The sequence below is a fragment of the Sciurus carolinensis genome, chromosome 6 (assembly GCF_902686445.1).
Source record: "Sciurus carolinensis chromosome 6, mSciCar1.2, whole genome shotgun sequence".
Classification (NCBI taxonomy): Eukaryota; Metazoa; Chordata; class Mammalia; order Rodentia; family Sciuridae; genus Sciurus; species Sciurus carolinensis.
In genome coordinates this window covers 44,349,598-44,370,021 of record NC_062218.1, presented here as the reverse complement: position 1 = coordinate 44,370,021, position 20,424 = coordinate 44,349,598, and the positions used below count along the sequence as shown (strand labels likewise).

The 20,424-nt window shown below is 34.2% G+C and overlaps 1 protein-coding gene across 1 annotated transcript in view; it reads right to left on the bottom strand.

Annotated features, from left to right (window-relative positions):
- Positions 1-20,424, bottom strand: part of Mtrex (Mtr4 exosome RNA helicase) — a 93,169-nt gene that overhangs the window by 17,124 nt on the left and 55,621 nt on the right. Inside the window, exons 20-25 of the mRNA XM_047555985.1 lie at positions 15,744-15,854; positions 13,134-13,328; positions 10,752-10,915; positions 5,685-5,790; positions 1,714-1,770; positions 480-642 (exon numbers count right to left, since the gene is read on the bottom strand). Of these exons, the coding sequence (XP_047411941.1) occupies positions 480-642; positions 1,714-1,770; positions 5,685-5,790; positions 10,752-10,915; positions 13,134-13,328; positions 15,744-15,854 (796 nt within the window). The remainder of the gene's footprint in view (positions 1-479; positions 643-1,713; positions 1,771-5,684; positions 5,791-10,751; positions 10,916-13,133; positions 13,329-15,743; positions 15,855-20,424) is intronic.

Here is a 20,424-nt window from a genome sequence, read left to right as displayed (position 1 = left end):
TTTTCACTTAAAATTTCTCTCCAGGCAGGTAAGAGTAATTTTTCAGTTTCTTAAAATTCTGCTCATTAAATTTAATCTGCTTCATGCTATAACAAGAGTCTGTTTGTTATCAGACATGCAATGATCAATCATTTTCAGCTCTGCTTACAGCAAATCATTAAGTTCTTATCAAGAGAACAAAAGCAAACTGCAAAAATATGCATATATATATGACTTAGAAGGATCATCTGTTTATTTATGAGTGCAGACACTTTGGCACAGAATTATGTCCTGTTAAAATAGTTTCCTAAATAATTTATTATGAGCAGACTGCTTATTAAATAACTCAAAGGGTCTGTAGAAAATATTTTTACTTACACAGGCAGAAAATTTCATTTTATACCAAAATTTAAAAAAAAATTCATGTTTAATTAAAACAAGGCTATCAAGTATATTTCTTATATTGCAAATATAGATGTGTACACAAAATTTAACCATACCTTCAAAGACATCTGTCATTTTGCAGATGTGGGCGAAGGTAGCTCCAGTTGCCCAGGTATATACCACATCCATTAAGTGAGGTTTGAATGAACTGAGGTAAGTTTCCTCATCAATTTCCAATTTTGCTTCTGCTGAAACTTTTGCAATTCTTTTAGCACATTCCTTTAAAAATAAAAGACAGCTAAAATTCCTTACTCATGATCTCCCAGGTCACATTTTTCTTTAGGATTTGGAAGTCCCTTGTTCACTTGAGATATTATTCTGCAATTTGGAGAGTCTATTTCTAAGCAGGCACAGTGCTAAGTGATTAAAAAGCTAAGCCTTTTCATCATGTTGAAGTAGTTAACTAAGAAATATACCAAGAACATGATTTTCAGCCAGGTCTTTCTCTTCTATAAAAACCCAGAACTCTACATTAAAATTATTTAGAAAGCAGCATTTAAATAATCTCTAATTATTCCATTAATAAAATCAAAACAATAACAAAACATTTAGAAAAAAACCAAATCCTATGGCAAAATACACATTTCCCCAGCAATGCTTAAAAATATATGAATCTTAGTGTTTCTAATTTTTTAGTAACATTAAGGGATACTGAAGGTTCCACTGAGGGATCCTTTTTATTTAGAAATGAATAATGTGGACAGGATGTTGATAGTTCATTGCTTACATCATTTGTGTCTTTTATTTTCTACCACTGAACTACAACCCCAGCCCCATGATTTATTTTTTGTTTCTCTTCTTGTACTGCCTGAGTTTCTTTCTTTGTTTTTCAACGTTGAAAAAGGCAGATAAAAACAGTTCATCTCAGAAAATAAAAGACACAAATTTATTTCCATAAGATACTGTGGCTTTGAGTATTAAGTGATAAATAATTAATGATAAAGCAGATTTTAAAATGTCATAAACTATAATGGAAAAAATGTGCCAAAAGTTAAACTAAATCTATACAATGCCATTTTACCACTGAGGAAGAAAATGATGTAAGCAATGAACTATCAACATCCTATCCACATTATTCAGTTCTAAATATGCATTCAGACTCCATACAATTCATTGTAATGAGAATGTTTAATTACTAAAATGAAAATCATTAAAATGTTAATAGAACAGCATTAAATGACATGACTGACATCAAGTGATATATTTAATCCCAACTACAGCTATCTCTGTGGAATAATAAAGTACTATGATTAGAATATCAAACATTTATTTTACAATGCACTATCTTACCTGCATTTGTCGAAGTGGACCTGCTAACTGTTCTGTCAATTTGGGCATCTCACTAGACTATGAAAAAAAAAGTTTAAAAATACAAATTTAGAGTGCAGTGCATACCACCTCTTAAAATGAAAGTTTTTATGTTATCCATTAATAGCAAATTATAATGACTTCAGAGTCATCAGCAATTTGCATTTCAAATCAACTATACAAGCAATACCACTATTTTCATCCTCAAGATTTCAGAGGAAAATATTACACAGCTAATTTGTATAGTGTGCTATTTTTTATGACTACAAATGGAATCAAGGGAGATAGCAAATACTTCAAACAGACACAGTCTAGTTATATCAAACGTTATAAATAGTTGAATCACAGGAAACTCTTAAGAACTCTGTAGAAACTGGAAATTTGGGAGAGATAAAGAACATTAAAAATAGTGGCCTTAATTTTTATTATACCCAGATATCTCTAGATCTTTAATAAGGATAATAAAGTTCAATCATTATTTTTAATATTCTTAATACTGCTTTCCCACTAGTGAAGTATATCAATTTTTCACTTAGATAATGAAATTTCAAGTCCATCACTAAGTAGCTAAATAAACTTGGACAAGTTCCTTGAATTCTGAGTGTTGAATTTTTGCCCTGTTAGGAATAATAAAGCCAGATTCTCAAACTGACAGACTTGTGATGAGAATAAAAGGTATTTTTAATGAAGAAATTTTGACAAAGGCAGAACTGATATACAACAAAATTACTGTAAGAATGATATGAATGTTACCAGTGTTTATAGCAGTGCAGCCCAGTTATGGAGATAGCCAAGGATGTCTGTCAATAGACTGAACGGATAAAGAAAACATGGTATATAAACACAATGGAGTTTTACTCAGATACAAAGAATGAAATTATGTCATTTACTGGTAAATGAATGGAACTAGAATATTATGCTAAGTGAAATAAGCCAGGCACAGAAAATCAAGGGTCAATGTTTCTCTCATGCGGAAACTACAGTGAAAAAAAAGACTAAAAGTGGGGTTATGGTGGTCTCATGAAAACAGAAGGGAGAACAGTGAAGTAGAGGAAGGGGATAGAGGGGAAGGGAGGAGACATGGGAAATAACAATTGAGGAGGAGGAGGAAGAGAAGAAGAAGGGTATGTGTGAGAAATACTTGCATGTGTAGAACAGGATTTAAAGTAATTACAGGTAAATTTTTTGTTTTTTTTTTTTTCTTTCTTTCTTTCTTTTTTTTTTCTACCAGGAATTGAACCCAGGGGCACTTAACCACTGAGCCACATTTCAGTCCTTTTTATTTTTTCTTTTGAGACAGGGTCACACTAAGTTGCTTAGGGCATCACTAAGTTGCTGAGGCTGGCTTTGAACTTGTGATCCTCCTGTGTAAGCCTCCTAAACAGCTGGGATTACAGGCGTGCACCACTGTCCCAGGCTTACAGGTAAGTCTAGGCTTTTAAAAAGCAATCACAGGTTAGCTGCAATACACTTCCCTACATTTTAAGCACTGGTAGTTACACAGGACTTGGTTTTACTGTGTATCATGCACACATGCATATTACATAATAAATCATGAACCAGATTCTATATTATTCCTGTTAAAACTGAAGTTTATTGATGAATGAGGAAAAAGCAAAATGGCCAGAATAAATTTAACATCTCAATTTAATAAACAATATACAACCATTAAATGTCTTCGACATTATGTTCATTCATGGGCAACAGTTACTAATCACCTTCCTTTTTTCTAGCCACATAGGTTATAAGGTACTGGTCCTGATAAAAGAACAAGTATGATTTTACTAATGCTGTCCCACCAGATAAGAACACAGTGTGCTCTCTCATTTCTCCTGTAGATCTCAATTCAAATTATACTTTACTGGTGAGGCCTTTTATAATAATCTTAGTTAAAATACTAACCCCAATACCCAGGGATCTCTATCTAACCCTTTCACTTTTCTCCAAATTTTCATCACTATTTGACAAAATATGTTTGTATTTTATATATCTTCACTAACTTAGCATGTAAGTTTCATGAAAGTAAAATTTCTGCTGCATTTCTGGTGTCTGGAGTGAGGCTTCCAGACATACAATAGAAACTGCTCTATCTTTAGCTGCTCTAAAGAGGCCATTAAAAAGAAATTTACAGGTATTAAACGCAAGTGGCAAGTAAATGGCCTGGATGATGCTAAGGATCGTTTGACACTTGGAGATAAACTGGGAGATAATGCAATAGTTTCACATGAAGGAAAACCATTATAAAATGACTAACATATGCCATCTGGATGTTAAAAGGGTTTCACTTCTCCAGCTCAGTCCACTGGAAAAGCATTAGTCTTTGTTGTTTGTTTGTTTTCCCTTTCCACTGGGCCCTTTCCAACAAAATAAATGAAGGAGGTATCATTCATTTAAGCCTCCTGTAAGTGACTGCCATTATACTCTCTAACATGGTTACTTTTATGTAAAATACAAGGAAGGATTGCCTTCCTATCTTATTTTTCCCCAAACAACTGTTATATGCCCCACTTGTAGCACACTACAATGAATGTGACTATCAATATGAACAGCTTAGAATATTGCAAAGGATAAGCAGACTGAATGCCTTGAAATTATTAACCACTGATCAGATGGTGAAATTTTTTTCAGTATTATTTATAATTGCATTTAATTATAGTTCTGTGAGGTGCTGGAGCATTCATACACCTCACCTTAGTAAGCCTTTTTTTTTTTTTTGGAGACATGGCAGCACGAATATCACACTACACATTAACAGGGCTTTATAAAAAAATGAGCTTAATCCCTCATAAGAAATGCTGACTGTGGCATGTTACAAAAAAGGAAAATAATTAGTAGGTAAAAAGATCAATGGCATAACTAGAAAAAAATCACTGTCTTATACAATTTACTTAAAAGTTAAATTATGGTATACAGTAAAACATCCTCTAAATATTTAGAAAATAAGATTAAATTTTTAGAAGGCATAATTCTAATTTTATCTGTGTCATCTATAGAAAGTTATACTTTAAACTTGAACAGTGAAACAACACATTTTACTTTTAAAAGCAAATCATCCTGGTTTGGGAAAAATAGTACAGGATAATTTGTTCTCGTTGTGTGCTCCATTCAGCACTTTATTCATGTTTGGATGTCTTTTTGTGGCACTGGGGATCAAACCCAGGGTCCTGGTGCATATTAGATAAGCACTCGACCACTGAACGATAGCCCTTTTTGCATTCCTTAGTTCTTAAAAATGAATAATTACTCATATTAAAAAATTATTGTTAAACCAATAAGGATTTTACTGTCACTGCATTAAACCTTGCCCATGAAAACTGACACTTCAGTTTCTAACAGGATCAACAGCTTTGTAGTTATCTTTCATCATGGGATATGTTTAATTCAACCTTATTATCTACCTTCATCTTTATTAGATACTCCTAGATACACCTAAATTTTATTTTCACTTACCTTGTTCATTCTACTACTGAGTAATAAACTGGGTTATAAGAGCAAATAAAAAACTTGGAATCTGATAAGTGATGAACTGGCCACAAATGAAATCTTACTCTTCTTTCTAATAATATACACACTTAATCATTCAATTCTGTCCTAGTGTATGTGTTAAATTTGCTTTGATTTCTAATTAACCATACTTATATAAACACAAAACAATATTCTCATAAATAGGATTAAATTAGCTGGGCACAGTGGTGCATACCTATAATCCCAGTGGCTCAGGAGGCTGAGGCAGTTCAAGGTCAGCCTCTGCAATTAACAAGGACCTAAGTAACTTAGTGAGACCCTATCTCAGAATAAACAATAAAAGGGATGTAGCTCAGTGATTAAGCACCCCTGGGTCAATTCCCACCACCAAAACCACAAAAAACAACGAGAGACATCCATTATACTATTTAAACTAAACCACACCATGGTGAATTAATAAATCAAATGGGCTAAATCTATTAACTCACATTCTCTTGAAACACAAAGCAGCTTAATAATGCTGTTGCTTGTTCTGCAGAAAGGTCGTTGAAAAGTCCATTAAACATCATCTCAGTTAGAAGAAGCTCATCAGCACTGTCATAGGAAAAAAAAGAATAAATGTCAAATGTCAGCATACAAAGAAAAACATGTGATAAGGGTATATATAGTATACCCTTAACAAGCTGCTTCTTAATAAATGTATTATTTTGCTGGGAATGGTGGTTCATGTCTATAATTCCAGCAACTAAGGAGACTGAAGGCAGGAGGATTGTGAGTTCAAGGCCAACCTCAGAAACTTAGTGAGAACCTATCTCAAGATAAAAATTTTAAAAAAGGGTTGGTGCTGTAATTTAGAGGTAGAATGCTCCTGGGTTAAATCCCCAGTACTGCAAAAAATAAAATATAAAAGAAATAGTAGGTCTTTATATTTGACAATATATAATAAGCAGTAAATATAAAATGGGCCTTTCATATAAAGATCCCTAATTTCAAAATGTACATTCTCATTCAAATAACCATTTCCTTCATTTTTAAAATGCATTTTTTAATTCATTCTTTTTTTGTTACATATAACATTAGGATATATTCTGACATAATAACAAAAGCATGGAATTTAATTGCTCTAATTCAGTCCCCAGAATGTTTCTTTCTTGCTCCTCCTCTGATCTTTCTGCAGTTTAGTTTTTTCCCCCCAATTAGTGTCTTGTGGATATACTTGATATTGAGAGTCACTGTTGTATATTCATGAATGTACACATAAAAGTTCAGTCAGATTTATTCCAATGCTCTTCCTCTATCCCATCTCTCCTTCCTTCCCCTTAATCCCCTTTGTCTACTTTATTGATGTTCTTCCATTTGATGCAATTTCCTCTCCCTTCCCACCCCAATTTTGAATTGGCTTCGTAATATCACAGAAAACATTTGTCCTTTGACTTTTCGGGACTGGTTTATTTCACTTAGCATGATATTTTCAGTTTCATCCATTTACTAAAAATGCCCTAATTTCATTCTTTTTTATAGCTGAGTAAACTCCATCATGTACATTTTCTTTATCCACTCATCTGTTGAAGGGCATGTAGGTTGATTCCATAGTTTGGCTAGGCTATTGTCAACTGTGCTGCTATCAATGCTGATGTGTAGTTGTGTCACTATAGTATGCTGATTTTAGACGTTTTGGGAAAATACTGAGGAGTGGGATAGCTGGGTCATATGGTAGCTCCATCCCTAGTTTTCTGAGAAATCTCCAGACTGCTTTTCAGAGTGGTTGCACTAACTTGCAGTCCAGCAATGTATGTAAACCTTTTTCTCTACATCCTACCAACATTTATTATTATTTGTATTTTTGAAAACTACCATTCTGACTGGAATAAGATGAAATCTCAATGTAGTTTTGATGTGCATTTCCCTAATTGCTAGAGATGTCAAACATTTTTTCCATATTATTTGTTGACCACTTGTATTTCTTCTTTTGAGAACTGCCTGTTTAGTTCTTTTGCCCATTTAATGATTGGCTCATTTGTTTGTTTGTTTTGGTGTTAAATTTTTTGAGTTCTTTGTATATTTAGATATTAAAGACCTATCTGAGGAGCATGTGGCAAAGATCTTCTCTCATTCTGTAGGCTTTCTTCACTCCTAATTATTTTCTTTGTTGTGCAGAAGCTTTTTAGCTCAATGTCATCCCACTTACTGATTTTTATTTATTTCTTGGATTCCTGTGCCAAAAGGCGGAAGTATTGGGCCTACATTTTCTTCTAGCAGTTCCAGTGTTTCAGGTCTAATATCTAGATCTTTGATCTACTTTGAGTTGACTTTTGTGCAGGATGAGAGATAGCATCAAATTTCATTCTTGTATATATGGATTGAAATTTGACACCTATCTCTCACCTTGCACAAATCAACTTAACAATTTCTTAACTCTCAATGTACTTGGAAAAATCCATCAGCATTTATTTTCTTGGCACAAAGGACACTTTTAATTATGTTTAAGTCACTTTACAAATAACCTATAGACTCAATAATGGAAAAGAACTTTGACAGAAAACAAATTGTGCCCACAAAGCCCACATTTCACACCTTATTTTCCTAGTGTCTACAATCAAGATGGGCAACAATCTTTGAATAAAACAAACTGCCTGGAAAATATCCACCTTGTAAATGGTAGATTTCAAACATATTTCTTATGGTACTAGGGGAATCATTGTTTTCTGCTTCTTATACTTGACGTTGTCAAAGTGTATTACTGAGTCCAGATTCTGTTAAGCTCTAGTTTATTACTTTTTGCTCCTTTTATATCATCAAAACATAATATTTTAAAAAATCTGACAATTCCACTTTGTTGAAGAGGCAGGCCATCTTCTTTGCTCCATAATTCTACAACATTTTCACATTCAGATTTACATGATACAGTTAACATTTATTACTATTAGAATAATTAATCTAGCAGTTTTTTGTTTCTTCATCATCTACTTCTTTCCAATTTCCTTGTATACACAAAAGCCTTTAGTATTTGACCACTTACAAAGTATTAAGGAGCTGAGCGTGGTGGTGCACACCTATAATTCCAATGGCTTGGCTCAGGAGGCTGAGGCAGGAGGATAATGAGTACAAAGCCAGCCTCAGTAAAAGTGAGGTGCTAAGCAACTCAGTGAGACTCTGTCTCTAAATAAAACACAAAATAGGGCTGGGGATGTGGTTCAGTGGGGGAATGCCCCTGAGTTCAACCCTGGTAGCACCCAAAAAAGTATTAGGGAAACTTTACAAAAAAGGATGAAGGATTATTGTTTACAAGCAAAATAGATGGTTCAAGTTCTTATCACAAAACATTATATAATTAAGTTCTTTCTGTTGAACAAATAAATAAGAATTTCAAATTTCCTTTTGGTCCTTAGAAATATATTGCTCACTGATTCTTGTCTGAGACTTTATCTAGGGTTAGAGATTTTATTTACATAATCAACTTCACCATCACCACTTTTTGTACTGTTTTTGTCTTCATTGTTTTCTAAACTGTATAAAAGCAAAATATCTTCCTCTGTTGTTTTTTTCCTTGCCATATGGGCAGAAAAATAAAAAATTCTAAATTCTCTACTCTGTTCAAAGGAAGCTAAAAAATTTTATAAAGACACAAAGATGCTGTTTCTAGATTTCGATAACCAGGGTTCCATAAATTACCTTATTATAATTATGGATTCATACAATAACTGTGAGAGTGTTTACTTAAAACAAAAGAAAAGGTAAATTTTTATTTTTACCTTAGAGCATCTCTAAAAAAAGTATAAAGCTAGGGCTGGGGTTGTGGCTCAGTGGTAGAGCGCTTGCCTCACTTGTATGAAGCACTGGGTTCAATCCTCAGTACCACGTAAAAATAAATAAATACAATAAAGGTACTGTGTCCACCTACAACTAAAAATAAAAAAGTATAAAGCTCTGAAGTATTAATCCTTACAAATATAACTTCAAAAATAAAAGTAAAAAACTAAATTTGGGTCTACTAAGGTAAATCGAGAGTTAAGTCAAAAGAGTACAATGACAACAAGGCAAGACTTTTCCAATAACTACAGTCTAACGTGGGAGGGCGATAAGGAAGCCAAACATCACAAAACAGTGGTCTAACAGAGTGCTCTAAAAGTTCACACAGGTGGTTACGCATAAAAAGTTAAGGAATCTATAGTCAGACTGGAGAAGCTCACAGCAAATTTCAGAAGATCTTGGAAAAAATACCAAGGAATTAGCAGGATGGAAAGTGATAGTAAAGGAAAAATCATATTTAACCAAACTAGCAGTATTTGAAGAATGTGGCAATAGAGTGAAGAAGGAAGAGCAAGAATATACAAAGTTATAGCATTTATGCTTAAAATTAATACAGAATCACAAAAGAACTTTTACCAAATAGAATGATACAAAAGGATCTGTGCTTTAGAATGAATATTTTGGGAGCTGGAATTGTGGCTCAGTGGAAGAGCTCTTGCCTAGCACAAGTGAGGCCCTGGGTTCGATTCTCAGCACCACATAAAAATAAAGATATTAAAAAAAACAGCAAGAATATTTTGAAGGTAGTCTAAAGGATGTATAAAAACATCAAGAACGGAGGCAATGAGCACATAGGGAGTTAGTGCAGTAAACTAGGCAAGAGCTAAAAAAGAATGCATATTAGTAGGTGACAATATTTAAAAGGGCATGGAGTTAGATATAGGAAGACAGAAGGAGTTTACAATGACTCCAAATTTTTGCAGATTTTGAGGAAATATTAATGTACTTTGATATGATATTGTCAGTTCTATAAAAAAATGTATCTTAAAATCAATTCACATCCTTCTAAGACTAAATCTGGATATGAATTTAATCAAGATTTATTGTTAACTACTAGGTCATACTAGAAGAAAATAATTCTAGTAATATTAACTTTAGCATATGAATGAATACATTAAACTTATATAAGTAATCCTAGATTACTTATAATACATAATATAAATGCAATGTAAATAATTATTATACTGTACTGTTTAGAGAATGACCAGAAAAAAAGATCTGTATGTGTGCTGTACAGATACCATTTTTTTTCCAAAATATTTTCTATCCACATTGGATGAATCATGAATGCAGAACCCAGAGAATACAGAGACTGACTGTATCTGATATCCAATTTTAAGCTGAGACCTCGAATATGCTATTCTAATATCTTATGGTTAGCCCAAAATTCAGTAAAATCCCCTACATATAAAAGAATAATGGTTACTGTTTGTAGGTGGAGAAATGTTCATAGCTGTAAAAAATAATACACACACATGAAATTATGCAAAACTAAGATTATGTAAAACATTATTCATTAAAAAGCTATTTCATAGAAAATATATCAGAAGGCTGAGGTGTGTATGTGTTAATTACTGAGACTCAAGAGCTTTTTCTAATATCTTAATTTTGTGATCCAAAACTATTTAATGTGGAAGGTATTACAAACCTTTATATTTAACACAGCTTTTTGCTAAAGATGAACACCTTTCATTTAAAAAGTCTCATCTTAAAATCAACTTTCTAGAAAAAGAATCATATTTTACCTGCTTATCTCACAAGCCACTCTTCCTTTCATCTCTATGACATCAGAAGAAGTAGCAAATCCCAACCTTCTTAAAACACGTTTGCGACATTTGAGTTCATCCATTTGTAGAACAGTTCTTGCTTTCTTCAATTCTCGTTTTGCAGATTTAATATCTATTGCAATCTAAGGTACAGAAAAGTAAAGAAAGCTCAATTATAAAATGAAAATACAGTGAGTCCCTGTCTGGGGAAAAAAAAAATACGTGTGTAATGCATGGATATAAAGGCATAGGGGCTTTTCCCCTGACACAAGTGAGATCAGCTTCCTTTTCCATTTAATATTAGGATTTTTTTTCAAAGAAAAGAAATAAATAATAAAAATATTAATAAATTAGTAAATCTACCTTTCTCTTTAATGGGAATCTTGGTATTTACACAGCTAATTTCCTACCAATGTGTTCTAATGTGTTTTCCTACCTTAGTGTTCTAAGATTGTTAATATTAATTTTCTTTTTTTTCCTTTTTTAAAATTAGCTTTATAGTTATACATAGTAGTTAAGTTCACTGCAACAAGCTCACGTATGCATGAAATTCAATTTTAGTTCATAATTTCCCCCCTTTTTCCTCCTGTTCTCCTTCCCCTTCCCCATTCTCCTTCCTCTACTAGACTTCATTTCACTTGTCTATTTATTAAAGTTGGATTGGTTCTTTTTATTTATGCATAAAGGTAAAATTCCCTGTAGCATGTGTGTGTATAATTATAAATATAACATGATTTTTAAGGAATTCTTTCTGTAGTCTTTCTCAGTCTCAATTCCTCTAAGTGAGAAACCCATGTCAGCAGACGTAGGTACTTAAAATACTGACAAATGAGGGGCCAAATTTTGAAGACTTCTTACGGGTAAAAAAAATGCAAAATGTCACTAAGAAGTCACAATTCACAAAAAGCTAGAAAAAGAGTGCTTTAAAACTATGAAGTAAATATATTATTCTATTAAGCCAAAGGACAAAAACCCTTTACATCTACTTTACAATAAATATATATCACTATGAGACAGTGCAAATATGGAACATTTGAACCTAAGGAGCTTAAAATTTAGTTGTGAGACAGAAAGACAAATGAGCTGATGAAAGCAGTTTGTAATAAAAGCTGAAAAAGAATAACAGAAAGGAATTATAACTTTAATGGAGGAAGGGAAATCTGTACACATTAGCAAGTTCAAAGACAGACTCATCAAAAGTGAGGTGCTAAGCAACTCAGTGAGACCCTGTCTCTAAATAAGATACAAAACTGGGCTGGGGATGTGGCTCAGTGGTCGAGTGCCCTGAGTTCAATACTCAATAACCACCTCCCCCAAAAAGAGATTTAGTTAGAGAGAACAGACTATTAGAAAGGAAAGTGTTTACTTCAAAAATTTTTTTCTAAATTCACTATTCGTAATGGCTATAAGAATGCTTCTACTGAGTAGAAATTACAACTACCTTAAAAAAACTATTACCACCTCAAACTATTAGAATGGCTAAACTAAAAAAATACAGACAATAACAAGTATTAACCAGTATGTGGATAATGTAGAACTCTTCTAAATAGCTGGAGAACAAAAATGATGCAGTCACTTTGGAAAAGTTGACAGGGTCTCAAAAATATCCTACAGAATTTCCATATGATCTCATGATACTATTCAATTCTACTCAAAAGAAACAAAAAGAGGACCACAAAGAAGTTTGTACAGGATGTTCACAGTAGCATTATTTATAATAACCAAGGTTGGATAAAATCAAATGTCTACCAACTGATGAACAGGTAAACAAAAACATGGTATATACATATAACCAAATATTATTTAGCCATAAAAGGAATAAAATACAGATGAACCTTGAAGGTCTTATGCTAAGAGAAAGAAAGTAGACCCAGAGTCCACATATTATATCATTTTATTTACATGAAATGTCTGGAACAGGCAAAATCATATAGGCACAAAATAACTTGTGGTTGCCAGGGCTGAAGGGTGAGAGAAATGGAGAGTGACTACTACTGGATATTGTTTTGTGGTGAAGAAAATGTTCTGGAATTATTGTTGATGGCTGCAGATACTTGTAAATATAGTTAAGAAAAAAAAAACACTGAATTAGACACTCTAAAAGGGCAAGTGTACTATATAAATCATATCCGTTAAAAAAAAAAAAAACCAAAAAAACCACACATTCATTAAATATCAAACTGTAGCATAATGACTTCATTTTGATTGGCTGATGAGAGCTGACAGGTTCAAAAGTTGATAATTTATTAAAAGCTAGCCAGAAATTCCTACTTTAGCCAATTAAACCAACAGGACAAGAAAACAGAAAACCACGTTTACTTAGTAATACATAGAATTCTACCATAAAAATGAAATTTCTGCCATACCTGTGGCTTTTTTTTCACAAAGTGTATACACAGTTTCCAAATTTGGATCATTGTGAAGTGGATGAGAATACATTCGATGCTCAAAAGCCTCTACTTTCTGAATGACCTTTTTCAGCCCTTGATCTTGAATACCCATATCATCAATAGGATCTAATAAAGGAACACCATCAGGAAAACGCTTCTGAACTTCCTGAAACAAAATGTAAAATTCATTTTCTCTTAAAGACACAATTAGTAACAGTAAACCAAGTCAATACTTCCTTTACTTTTTTATGCACATGAACATAAAAAGGATGCTATATATTTTTTCCAAGTTAAACTTGAAGGCATTTTCCAATTGCAAATGGTTTTTGAAATTCCTTTTTAATTGCTATGCTATGAGTTACTGATATAGGGACATATTATAAGACACTAATAAATCTAGTACTGAATAGGTCAATAGTATAGGATATGGTACAACTTACTGATCTAATAAGGCCATTATCAATATTTAGGTTGTTGTAACTTCTTGCCATCAAAATAATTTTGTATTTAACATCTCTTATGTGCAAATTGTTTTGAATTTTTCAAATATTTCTTAAGTTGATTCCTAGTCAGGGCACTGCTGAGTTAGAAAATAGAAACTTTTAAAGTATCTGGATCCCTTTAAATACTAACTTCTTTATTACATAACTATTAAATAAAGAACTTATGAGTTCAGGAAGTGATAACTCACCATTGGCTGGTACTGAGAGAATTAAGTCCTGGACAGGTAATAAGGTCAGAGAGAATCTGGCTAGTCAGTGCCTACCTAGCATGTTACTGGGCCCTGCTTCAAATCCTAGCACTATAAAACCACCACCACCAACACCCCAACAAACACAATTATCATTAGCTAGGTGTGGTGGTGCGTGCCTACAGTTCCAGCCACTTCGAGGTAAAGGCATAAGGATCATCTGAGACCAAAATAACCCCAGGAATCTGAAAGTGACTGAGACTAGCCTGGGCAACATAGTGTGCCACATCTCAAAATAAACAAACAAAAAACCCAGACCCCCCAAACAATAACAAACCACAAATAAAAAGGAGCACAGTAAGAGTAAACCACAAATGTAAGAGGTTCAAAGACATTTGAACATTTCTGTGCTAAATAAGCCAATAATGAAAACTGTTTCAAGAAACTGATTATGTTTATTAAGTGCACATAGCAGTTTCCAGTTGTTGGCTGGTGTTGTATTAATACAAAATCACTATCTTATATATCAATTGGTCAATTTTTATGTACTAAGAAACTGAGTGCAGGCATGAAATTCGAGGACAAAGAAAAGGTTAAAATTTTAGTTCTAAAGTATAAAAATCTATAATTAAATAGCAAAAGAGAACTCTGTAGTCATTAAGAGAAGGGTTTTTTTTTCAGCAGGTTAAGTTTCTTGATTTTTCTTCCACTGGTTTCCTAATATGTGGTAACTAATATAAATGTCTACAAAGGGACAAAGGGAAAAACAATAGCCTAACTTTTAAAAAATAATGAGATAAAAATGAGACTAAGTGAAGTTACTACTAAAGTTAATGTCAAAGCTGAAATATGTTATGGATAAAGCACAGTGTATAAGACAAGCCTGCAATTTGCCCAATTTATTTCAACGAAATTTCATTTCAATTCAAGTTTAAATTTAGCAGAAAAACTGCCCTAATTCAGATGCACAAAGAAATCATGTTTTCAGAATGTCTGCATTATTTATGTCAACTTAATGACCATGTATACTTCTCTTCCTAACTAAACCACTATTTTGAAAATATTAGAAAAACAATATCAGCAGAACATAACACTTAATGAGCTTGTAAAATATACTTATCTGTCATCAGCCTAATTAGGAGGGTTTTAAACTCTTTGGGAATTTTAAACTCTTTCAGAATGTTTTATTGGAATGATATCCATGCATCCATAAAAATTTTATGAAACTCTCCAGAGAATCATTTATTTCAGGAATCCCCCTATGAACCACAGCTTAAAAATTTCTATGCTAACCCCAAAACATCCTATTTATTTTGTTTTCTTAGATTCCAGTAAAGAGCCTTCAATGTATAGTAAATGCTACTCAATTGTTTACTGTCAAAATAACTTTGTCCCTTCTTTTTTCTAGTGCAAAATTAAATTATCTCACCCATTTATTAACTATACTAAAAAGTGGCTAAAAGTCCTGGCACATGATTTTATACATAAAACTTTTCACACAGTCTGAGTCTATAGTTATTTTCATTCATAATGAATAAAGCAAATCATATTTAGCATAAAATAGTGAAAATTAATGGTGCAGTTTTCTTGTGTGAGTCAATCACTGCTGACAAATTCAGAGAACAAATCTACACGTATATCTATCTGCTGTAGCCATTTTATGAAAATAACTGCCACTACTGGTATTGTTTACAGTTTTTCTGAAAGGAATATATTTTTTTATTAATTTTTTTATTTGTTCTAATTAGTTGTACATGACAGTAGAATGCATTTATACATTTTGATAGATCAGTAAAGTGAAAGGAATATATTTAAAAGCATTTTGGTTGTGTCTTTAAAGATCCAATTTATATAAAATTTCTAGTTAAGTTATAAAACTAACATGCATACCTGTATTGATTTTAGAACACTTTGTCTATTGTCCACTGGCCGAAGGTCCTTAGGAATGTAAAGCCTGACACTGCTGATAGCAGACAGGAGATGCACCAAAACTGGGACTACCTAAAAATAAAAAGTTATGTAACACTACAATAAATATTACACATTTTGAAAATCAAAATCTGTCATTTTCTAAACCTAGATCCATCAAAGGCATGTATATTTATAATATGTCACAGGTCTAAGTAGTAGAACAGCTACCTAACCCTTATATCTTAGTACTGAAATTGTAAGTAAAAAGTAAAACCTATTTCAAATCTTTAAACAGGCAAATAAATGGTATACAAAAATAAAAAATCTTTCAATACAGAATCCATAGTTATTCATTTTCATGTTCTCAGTATATGGCACTTTTTGAACTCAAAAAGTACTGTATTTGCTCTTAAACAGAGTTAAAATGGTCAAGTAAAGTGCATGAAGTTCTAGATAGACTGAAAACAAAGATTTTTTTAAAAAAAGTATTTCAAACAGAGAAAATAGAATATTTCATCAGATATAATCTTCAAGAACATGTATCCACAAACTCCCATGTTTTTTCCAGCCAAGAATGCTTGTCTTCACCGTCAAAGGGTCATTCATTCTGCATCCTTAAACTGCTCTTAAATTTAAAACATCTCGACAAACTAAGGTGAGAATAACAATTTCACAAGTCCAAATCTGTTTGGATATTGGTCTTCTACAATTACTTTTATACTTATCACCACACACACACACAAAAAAGTGTCACTGGCTTGCTGATAATATAATGTTTTACACAATGGTTGAGCCTGGGTTCTAAAGTCAACACTGCCTGGGTTTAAATTCATTTTCAGCTAGCTGTGTGACTTTAAACAAGTTATATAATCTTTCTACACTTTTTAAGTTCCTCAACTGTAAAAATGGGGATAAAATTAAACTGTTTTGATTATAAAATCAAACAATATATATGAAATACTTATCCTAAGTTATTTAGTACAACAAATGTCCATCAATGTCAACAAATCTGCAAATAAGAGTGTTAAAATAGCAGAGGCCAGGCAGGCTCTCTTCACGGGGCGATCCAAGATGGCGGCCTAGAGGGAGACTGCTCCCCCAGTCGCTCCAGAACCCAGAAGTTAAGAAGGGGAGCCATTGAGAGACTCGGACTGAAATAGAGCCACGGGTGAGTCTGCCCACTGGGTAAAGCTCGGCCCGGGTGACAGGCCCAGATAGAGGTGGCTTATCGGAGCCTGGCAGGGCAGCTAGAGACATCCACAGGCAGCCCTGCGCACTCCGGCGGTGGCCCCGCCCACACAGCCAGCTTCTCCAGGTTCTCGGAACGGAACTGGCCCGCTAGTGAGAGCCTTTCTGACCAGAACAAGCTCCGAGTCCCGGAGCCACTGCTGCGCAGCGGACTCCGGCAACGAACCAGCGGAGAGCCTCAATCCGCAAGCAGCCTCTGGGATCAGGGCAGGGCAGCCAGAGACCGCTTCAGGCAGCTCTGCCCACTCCGGCTGCAGGCTCTCTTCACGGGGCGATCCAAGATGGCGGCCTAGAGGGAGACTGCACCCCCAGTCGCTCCAGAACCCAGGAGTTAAGAAGGGGAGGCATTGAGAGACTCGGACTGAAATAGAGCCATGGGTGAGTCTGCCCACTGGGTAAAGCTCAGCCCGGGTGGCAGGCCCAGATAGAGGTGGCTTATTGGAGCCGGGCAGGGCAGATAGAGTCTTCCCAAGGTAGCCTTCCACACTCCGGCAGTGGGCTCCTCCCACACGGCCAGCTACATGGTGCAGGCCCACAGCGAGAGCATTTCCGCACAGAGCCAGTTCCAAACCGTGGAACCAGTAGGGGGCTAGGGGCAGTTTTCTTCGGATGAGCTGCTTTATCAGATTCCTCCAACACATCAGGCTACTGAAGGCTGGGAGGTGATACACTGGAAATCTACCAGGACACTATAAGCCAATAGCGGAAAACTGCAATATCTCAGGGTCCCACTGACAACTGACCAATATGAGAAAACAAGGGAAGAAAATGTCCCAAACAAACCTAGATACTACATCAATAAAACCCAATGACAGCACAGCAGAAGAAATGTCAGAAAGGGAGTTCAGAATGTATGTAATTAAAACGATCAGAGAAGCTAATGAGGAGATGAAAGAGCAAATGCAGGCATTAAATGATCGCACCAATCAACAGTTAAAAGAGCAAATACGGGAAGCAAAAGATCATTTCAATAAAGAGTTAGAGATACTGAAAAAAAAACAAACTGAAATCCTTGAAATGAAGGAAACAATAACCAAGTTAAAAACTCCATAGAAAGCATAACCAATAGGATAGAACACCTGGAAGACAGAACCTCAGACATTGAAGACAAATTATTTTACCTTGAAAGCAAAGTTGGCCAAATAGAAAAGATGGTAAGAAATCATGAACAGAATCTACAAGAATTATGGGATATCATGAAAAGGCCAAATTTAAGAATTATTGGGATTGAGGAAGGCTTAGAGAAACAAACCAAAGGAATGAACAATCTATTCAATGAAATAATAACAGAAAATTTCCCAAATCTGAAGAATGAAATGGAAAACCAAGTACAAGAGGCTTATAGAACTCCAAACATACAAAATTACAACAGACCCACACCAAGGCACATTATTATGAAAATACCTAACATACAAAATAAAGACAGAATTTTAAAGGCCGTGAGAGAAAAGAATCAAATTACATTCAGAGGGAAACCAATAAGAATATCAGCAGATTTTTCAATCCAGACCCTAAAAGCTAGAAGGGCCTGGAACAACATATACCAAGCCCTGAAAGAAAACGGATGCCAACCAAGAATCTTATACCCAGCAAAACTTACCTTCAAATTTGATGATGAAATAAGATCCTTCCATGATAAACAAAAGCTAAAGGAATTTACAAAAAGAAGCCAGCATTACAGAACATTCTCAGCAAAATATTCCATGAGGAAGAGATGAAAAACAATGATGCAAATCAGCAACAGGAGGCGCTAGCCTAAAGGAATAGCCAAATAAAGGAGAAACCAAATCATGTCAAAAACAAATATGAGTCAATTGACTGAGAATACAAATCATATCACAATAATAACCCTGAATGTTAATGGCCTGAATTCATCAATCAAAAGACACAGACTGGCAGACTGGATTAAAAAGAAAAATCCAACAATATGCTGCCTGCAAGAGACTCATCTCATAGAAAGAGACACCCATAGACTAAAGGTGAAAGGATGGGGAAAAACATACCATGCACACGGACACAGCAAAAAAGCTGGAGTATCCATCCTCATCTCAGATAATGTGGACTTCAAACCAAAACTAGTCAGAAGGGATAAAGAAGGACATTACATGCTGCTTAAGGGAAGCATAAATCAGCAAGACATAACAATCATAAATATCTATGCCCCGAACATTGGCTCATCCACGTACGTCAAACAAATCCTTCTCAATTCCAGAAATCAAATAGACCACAACACAATAATACTAGGCGATTTTAACACACCTCTCTCACCACTGGATAGATCGTCCAAACAAAAATTGAATAAAGAAACTATAGATCTCAACAACACAATCAGCAATTTAGACTTAACGGACATATATAGAATATACCATCCAACAAAGAACGAATACACTTTCTTCTCAGCAGCACATGGATCCTTCTCTAAAATAGACCATATTTTATGCCACAAAGCTACTGTTAGCAAATACAAGAAGATAGAGATACTACCTTGTACTCTATCAGATCATAATGGATTGAAATTAGAAATAAATGAAAGAGTAAAAAACAGAAACTTCTCCAATACCTGGAGACTAAATAATACACTATTATATGATGAATGGATAACAGAAGACATCAGGAGGGAAATAAAAAAAATTCTTAGAAGTAAACGAGAACAAAGACACATCATATCAAAATCTCTGGGACACTATGAAAGCAGTACTTAGAGGAAGATTTATTTCATGGGGTGCATTCAAAAAAGAAGTAGAAATCAACAAATAAAGGACTTAACACTACAGCTCAAAGCACTAGAAAAAGAAGAGCAGACCAATACCAAAAGTAGTAGAAGACAGGAAATAGTTAAAATCAGAGCCGAAATCAACGAAATCGAAACAAAAGAAACAATTGGAAAAATTAACAAAATAAATAGTTGGTTCTTTGAAAAAATAAACAAAATTGATAAACCCTTAGCCACACTAACAAAGAGAAAGAGGGAGAAAACTCAAATTACTAAAATTCGGAATGAACAAGGAAACATCACAACAGACACAAGTGAAATACAAAACATAATTAGAAGCTATTTCGAAAATCTATACTCCAACAAAACAGAAAACCTCGAAGACATCAACAGGTTTCTAGAGACATATGAACTACCTAAACTGAAAGAGGAGGACATACACAACTTAAATAAACCAATTTCAAGCAATGAAATAGAAGAGGTCATCAAAAGCCTACCAACAAAGAAAAGTTCAGGACCAGATGGGTTCTCAGCCGAGTTCTACAAAACCTTTAAAGAAGAGCTCATTCCAATACTCCTCAAACTATTCCATGAAACAGAAGAGGAGGGAACCCTCCCAAACTCGTTCTATGAAGCCAATATCACCCTGATACCTAAACCAGACAGAGACACATCGAGGAAAGAAAATTTCAGACCAAT